General features: G+C 32.8%; 1 protein-coding gene across 1 annotated transcript; it reads right to left on the reverse strand.

The window, feature by feature from the left end:
- Nucleotides 1-6,201: 6,201 nt before the first annotated feature.
- On the reverse strand, nucleotides 6,202-7,152 carry LOC100933830 (olfactory receptor 51F2-like). Its single transcript, XM_003766778.2, has one exon. The coding sequence runs from the start codon at nucleotides 7,150-7,152 to the stop codon at nucleotides 6,202-6,204; it is 951 nt and encodes a 316-aa protein (XP_003766826.1).
- Nucleotides 7,153-7,694: the final 542 nt, after the last annotated feature.

Genomic DNA, 7,694 nt, shown 5'->3' on the forward strand with positions numbered 1-7,694 from the left:
ACTGAGTACTCCTAACCCCCCAAAATCTACTAGTTAACTAGGTTGGGCAAGAAAACTGCCAGATGGGAAACTGATTTCTGTTTAGGGAATTAAAGAAAATGTAATCTGGGTGAGTTCCCTCCCTGGGGGAAAGAGTCCCTGTCCTTGATCCCTCCATTAGAGTTTAGAGAAACCCAGCTTATGAAGGAGAGACCAAATCAGAGAGAACTTAGTTAGGTTCCCAGATAGCTCTCATAATCAAACCACATACTCAGCAGGGAAGGCTAGAGACTCTTAGCCTACCTCCTCATATGTCTACCAATCAGGGTTGAGTTTTATTTATCAAGAGATATATGCTTGATTGAAAATGCTTCAGAGTCTACCTTGGCATCTTTAATCAATGAATGAAATCATTGAATATGAATTTATTGATTATTAACTACCTTAATAAAATGATTTTCAATATCTGGAAACTCTGTCTTTCAGAGTTTTATTAGCAACAATACCAAATAAAATAAATATAATACTTTTCCCCACATGACTGATCTTCAAATATTTAAAGCCATCCATCTCATTCCCTGTAAATCTCTTCTCTTTTGTGGATATTCCCAGTTCCAATCAATCAATATAAGAGGAAGTAGTCAAAGAATTCATCATCAGATCATTTCTTCTGCACATATTCAAGGTTATCATTTCACATGGACAATCTGGAGTGTACAAAGGAAGGGTACCATGATATTGAAAATCCTTGCTCCCATAATATATGGGAATATGTTTCTCCTGGGGAAGAGTGTTTGGGGTGGGGCAATGGGGAAGTGAAATATGATATTTATCTTTAAATATTTTAAGGGCTGCCAGCAGAGGAGGGATATTAGTAGGCTTTCTGAATATGGATGAAATAAAGATGAAAATTCCCTTAGTTCCTTTTCCTTTTAAATCTGTAAACATTTAATATCTCAGCAATTTCACCACATGTTGCAAATACAATGAATTCAGACATCCCCACTTGTTAAAAAGCTAAGATGGTGAATGCCTGATCTCACTCTTTGAAGTTAACCATCTGCTCCAAATGAACTCTGGTCTGTGTGAGGCTAGAGCATAAGTCCTTTGTAGTAGAAGTGGGGTTTGAACCATGGGTTATATAGACAATTCCTGCACACTTTTGGTCTACGTGATCTACATGAACAGAAATGATATTGTCAAAAATACTAACAAAAATATTGATAAATATTATAAAGTTTGGGCCAAAAACCCAAAGACCCTAAGTTCATCAAAGTTAAAGTAGTCAGAAGGGAAAGGCAGATTCAGAAAAGGAATAGCTAGTTGAAAATAGATATTTCAGAATGAGATTTAGATGTCTAAACCTCAAATTAAAATAGAAGAATTACAGGTTCCTGTCAGCAATGGAATATAATAGCAAATAATTATAAGTATATAATTTGTTAGAATTGTGTTATTTTAATTAAGAAAATAATTTTTTTTTTTTTTTTGCTGAGGCAATTGGGGTTAAGTGACTTGCCCAGGGTCACAAAGCTAGAAAGTGGTAAGTGTCTGAGGCCAAATTTGAACTTAGATCCTCCTGAATTCAGGGCTGGTGCTCTATCCACTGACCCACAAAAAGAATTTTTTAAAAATTTAAAAAAATAAAATTTTAAAAGGAAAGAAATAGAAAGTTTTATATATTCACATGCGGTTAGATATAAAAGTCATTATCTACAAATTAATCATTAATAATTAGAACTATTGAGAAATTGAATGAGATCCTTTTAAGAATAATATGTTTCCTATCATTGAAAGTCTTGAATAGAATAGTAGATAATCACTATCTAGAACACTATAACAGGGATTTTTCCTTCAGATAGGAGTTAGGTTAGACATCTTCTGGATGTTCTTTCTTTTTTTCTTTCTTTTTTTTTTTTTTTAATTTCAATTGTATTTGGTTTTTCAGTTCCAAATTCTCTTCTCTTTTGCTTATTGAGAAGGCAAAAAATATAAAACCTATTACACATATGAAGTCATAAAAACAAATTTCTCCATTAGTCATGTTCCTATACATAGAGCCAAAGAAAAAGTGAAACAAAGGGAAAAAAATATTTCTGGGTACTCTTTCCTTCAATTCTCTATCTGGGAATCAAAAGCAGCTTTTTTACTTCAAAAGTTTTCTTCTTTAAGTGTATGTATACATTGAGTCAATTAAACGAGTTCAGATCCAGATTCAGACACAAATTAAAATATCTAACCTTGGGCAAGTTAATTACTTTTTATTCTCAGTTTTGAATGGGGATGATCACAGTACTATCTACTCTTCAGATTTGTCATGAGGATCAAATAAATTAACCTTTGTAAGAGATACAATCCTTCAAGTATTATGTAAATGTTACTTTTATTATTGTTATTATTTTATTAATTCTAATTAATCCAAATTAATTAGAATTCTTACAGAATTCTTAACTGAATTAATTAATTAACTGAAATTATTATTTTGGGAGAGGCTAACAAATAATGAAAAAATTCCCAAATATACAATTATTTTGTGGTTTATATTTAAAAATATCTTTTTTTTTTGAGAGAAAATTTTCCTTTTTGATAGATAATTTTGAAGCAACTATATGATTAGTGGGCTTCTTGTTACAGGTTCTTAAATGTTTTGTTTCTGCTGTGCAGTTAAGTGTAGACTAAGAATATATTACAATAGTTTGATAGTTGTTGCATGTATAATATGTGACTATGTCCTAACTCAACATTAAACTTTTACCTACCTGCCTACAGAAGAACTTTTACCTGTAGTTTTTGATAAGACTAAAATTCACATTTCTGATCTTGACATTCAAGACACTCTGCAAACTACTTCCTACCTATACCTCCAATATATATTTCTCCTCACTACTCACATAATCTCTATTCCTTCGGAAAAATGAAAAAATTCACTCTAATCAAACACAAAACAGAAGTTTTAATAAAGACTTACTTTTGGTTTAGTTTTTACCATCCAAACACACTAGTCCAACTATGGATCTGAAAGATAACATCCTGGGGCAGCAAAATGGTGCATTGGATAGAGCACCAGCCCTGGAGTCAGGAGCTCCTGAGTTTAAATTTGGCATCAGACATTTAACACTCACTAGCTGTGTAACCCTGGTGTGACCATCACCAAAAAAAAATGATAGAAATGCTCTGACCCCAACTTCAGTTGAATAGAGGTATGATGAGAACAACAGCACTTTTCCCTCTTTCTCCTCCCTTCCCTACATTTGTATTGTGAATCATTTAATAATATTCTTTATTTAGATCCCAAACTTAAAAAGCCACATTCACTATTAAAAAATGTTCATCTTCGCACTATGGGATAGAACTAATTTCTTACTAAGGAAAAATTTGTGTTATCTTTTGTACAATATGGTTATTTTGAGTCACTATTTACAAGTAACCAAACTGAAGTTTGTTTCCTGGTTAGGAGGTGGGAGGAAAAAAGCCAAATAGTTTATACTAACAATTAAATATTAATGAAACATTGATTTGAAAAATAAACTTCTCATGTATCTCACATATCTGTGTCCTTTTGATAAAACATTTTAATCTTTCTATTCCTTGGGGGGGAAACATTACTCAGCGTTTTTTCCTTTTTTAATTTGATTCAACAAATTTTTTTATTGTTTGAAACATTTTTCCAGGCACTAATGAAAGATTAAAAATTATATATCTACATCCTATCTATTTGACTTTAATATTATTTCTTTTGCCATTCATGTTGAGATGAAAACTCTATGTTTTCTCTACCATTATGATTCAAAGAGTCAGAGCTCCAGCTTCTTCTTTCCAAATTGTGTCAGATTCTAAAAGTCTTTCACTCTCAAATTAGGCAAATCAGTCCTCTTTTCTCTCTGAAATTAAATATATATATATATATATATATATATATATATATACAGAGAGAGAGAGAGAGAGAGAGAGAGAGCGACCACTGGCTTACCTAGGCAAGGCATAATTATTCTAGGAGTAGGACTTTTTCTTACTTTCTGCTGACAACTATGATTTATTTCCTATTGATTTTGAGTTTCAGGGAATAGTTTCCCCAAAGAGAACAGGAATTAAGGTAACTCCTTATTTTAAATGCTTTACACAATATCAAATGAAGCCTGAGAATGTTTAGAAAGAGCAGTTTAGATAATGTGTTATATATATCTCTAGGCTTTTTATTTACAGAGTGACAGAGTATCCCTGCCTTTGGCTATCACCTGACCTTTGAGAAAAAGTAGAAAAATTTTGGTGAATTGAAAAAGACAAATTTGGCAGAAATAATAAAATTAAAATTAAGAAGGCTTTATTATATGTTAAGTATTAGGAACAAAAGAATATGTTTCCTAAGTTTTTATATTTTCCAAATACTACTTTATAAATGCCTTTCAAAATTATATTCTTTAATGATTACATGTACTTTAAATACATAATTTTATTCTTATAAAAACTATATTTAAATGGAGATAGTTATATTGCAGCATACAAACCAAAAATTAAAGAGAACTCAGAGAATATTCAGTTCAACTCACAATTGAAACACTGATCTCAACTAAATAGGATAGTGAGGTGGTAGAATGAATAGAAAGAATTGAAATCAGACCTAAGTTCAAACCTGAATTTAGACACTTAATAATTAAATTGCCCTCACTTCTGTCAACTTGAGTTTCCTCATCTATAAAATAGAAATAATAATAGCATCTTCTCCTAGAAGCCTCATAATAATACAGTGAGATAATATTTGTAAATCACTTTTTAAACCAAAAAATGTTATATCAATATTAGCTATGTTGGAATTGCTATTATTATTTTCTATTGACAAATGACTATCCATCCTCTACTTAAAATTTTTTCAATGATAAAGAATTTACCCGTTTTCAAGAGTATGCATTCCACATACAAAAATATAGATTGGTAAAAAACTTTTCTTTTTCCCCCTTCTATTGAGTTGTCATCTGTTTCCATCCATTTATCCTACTTCTTCCCTCTGGAGCTAAGAAGAATCATATGTTCATAGATGTAGAACTGAAAGGAGCCTTAGAGATTAAAATAGCCCCAAACAAGTTTCTATAATGAGGAAACTGAAATGCAGAGAACTTAAGTAAAAACAGGCAAAAATTATTCTCATTGAATCATTATTCTATTATTGGTAACCCCTTCTTAAGATCCTGATGAATGCATTCATTAAACTACTATAACAGTAGTTCCTATGTGCTATCCCTGAATAGCTAGGGCACCTTTCTCCATGTTGACATATGAAATTAAAAACAATTTAATATGAAATTGATAATTAAAACAATCTCCAGATAATAAAATGGGTTTAATATGAATCATTTGAAAATCTATTTTCTATCTCATTAAAATATATAATATCCAGATACATTTAACCAAATAATATCCATAAAATATTAATTAAGATGATCAAATTTGCCCAGTTATTCTCTCAAATGAAAGCAGAGATCAGATATCTTTTGGTTACCTTGTGGAGAGAAAGTTTTGCCACACGTACCTAGATATATAATCTACTAAGTGGAACAGTGTATAGAACATATAACATCTCTTCTCAAACACTTATTAGCTGTATTACTTAATGCCTGTCAGCCTTAGAGTCTTCATCTGTAAAATGGGGATAATAATAATATCTAACTCCTGAGATATTGTGAAGAAAATGAGTCTTCCTGATTTCCAGAGGCATGCTCTATGCACTGTGTTAGCTGCCTTTAATGTCTGTAAAGCACTTTGCAAAACTTAAAATACTATGTAAATGATGATTTCTATTTTTATACATCACCTAAGAGCTGTGTGCAAGTGAGTTCCTGTGACAAGCTGTTTTGATGGCATTTTAAAAACAAAACAAAACAAAATTCAAACATTTTATGAATTTTTTAAAAAAATAAATCTAGACATCTATCTATGTAAAACCTATGTAAAACTACCTTGTGCTTGAACTTTGTGAATTTACCATTCAGCATGTTTTTGGTAATGGATCCTGTCTTGCATATAGGGTAACAAGACTACATCAGATACCGTAGGAAAGAAAAGAACTTGATGGCTTTTACCTTTCTGTTACAGAAGAACCAGAATGGCCTAATCACTAACTTTCTTTGAAGTTAGGCCTGCTGAATATATGCTTAGCCTTTCTGTCAGAATAAGAACTAATCAATTGAAGAAATCGCTATCCAAGGTTTCAACTCTTAATGTAGCATTTTAGATCCAGGTTCTCATCCTATGGAAAACTTTCATGATAGCTTTTCGTATCTGTTTAGTCTTCACACTATAGATAATGGGGTTGAGTACAGGAGGGATGAGGAGGAAAATATTGGCCATCATGGTGTGCACAAATGGTGGGGCGTTGTGACTATACCGATGAACTAGAGATAAACTGATGAGAGGAATGAAGAAAATAGCCACAGCACTAATATGAGAAATGCATGTGTTGAAAGCCTTTTTCCGCTCCTGAGGGGATGCAATGTTCAGCACCGAATGGATTATTAGGACATAGGAAATAAGGATGCATGGACAATCAACTCCTGAAGTTGAAAAGAGAACAAACAGCCCCATGATGTTATTGATCCGGTTATCTGTACATGACAATTTGATGAAATCAATATGGTAGCAGTAGGAGTGGGAAAGAACTTTTCCTTTGCAGAATGACAGTCTCTTGACAAGCAACACCATAGGTGTAATAACTGCAATTACTCTCCCGCCCACGGCTAAGCCAATCTGGATAATTCTGGTTTTGGTGAGGATGTTTGCATACCTGAGTGGGTCACAGATGGCAATGAAGCGGTCAAAAGCCATGGCCAGCAGCACTCCAGATTCCATGAAGGTGAAACTGTGAAGGAAAAACATCTGGGCCATGCAAGCGTCAAGACTGATCTCTCGGGCATTAAACCACAAAACCCCAAGTGTGGTGGAGAGAGTGCAGAGGGACAAACCCAAGTCGGTGGCTGACAACATGGAGAGGAAATAGTACATGGGTTCGTGAAGACTCCTCTCATGGATTACTACAAACAAAATCATGCTATTTCCAGTGAGGGCAATGGCATAAAGGAAACAAAAGGGAATGGAAATCCAGACCTGGGCAGTATTCATTCCAGGAATTCCTGTCAGAAGGAAGGTCAGAGGCTGCAAAGTAGTGGTATTGATAGTTGGCATAGTGGGCTAAAGAGTCAGCTGTCACTATTGATATTTCATATCCTAAAATAACCAAGAAATTACTTATGTACATAGCTAATTTCTGTAGGGCATTTTTTTTTTATGACCAAAAAAAAAAAAAAAACCCAACCCAAAACACTTCAAGAGAACTATAATATGGTGGTTTTATATATATTCTGAGTGGATTGATTATTTACTAGTTTTACTTGAATATCATTTTGCCTTTGATGATACCTAATAGGGACTCTCTCAAATGTGATGAGTAAAATTCTCCTAAAATGCTAAATGAGTTGGGGGACCTCTGGGTAAAACCTATGGGAATGCTTCTCAAAAGTTTTTAATTTGTCATATATTTTTTCTAATACATATCTTAAGGAATATTTATTCCATTAGATACTACTTGTGTATAAACCTTTCTAGGAAACACTCTTCTGTTAGTTGACCATGAGAAGATATTAATTTGCTAAAAGTTATAACCAGTCATTTCTGTCCCATGTCTGAAGGTATATAAGTAGATTTTCATACACATACTGAGTACTTAT

This window comes from Sarcophilus harrisii, chromosome 3, assembly GCF_902635505.1.
Source record: "Sarcophilus harrisii chromosome 3, mSarHar1.11, whole genome shotgun sequence".
NCBI classification, from domain to species: Eukaryota; Metazoa; Chordata; class Mammalia; order Dasyuromorphia; family Dasyuridae; genus Sarcophilus; species Sarcophilus harrisii.

What these genes read in the sequence shown, in the direction of transcription:
- LOC100933830 (XM_003766778.2), bottom strand. Translation starts at nt 7,152, where the DNA reads ATGCCAACTATCAATACCACTACTTTGCAGCCTCTGACCTTCCTTCTG.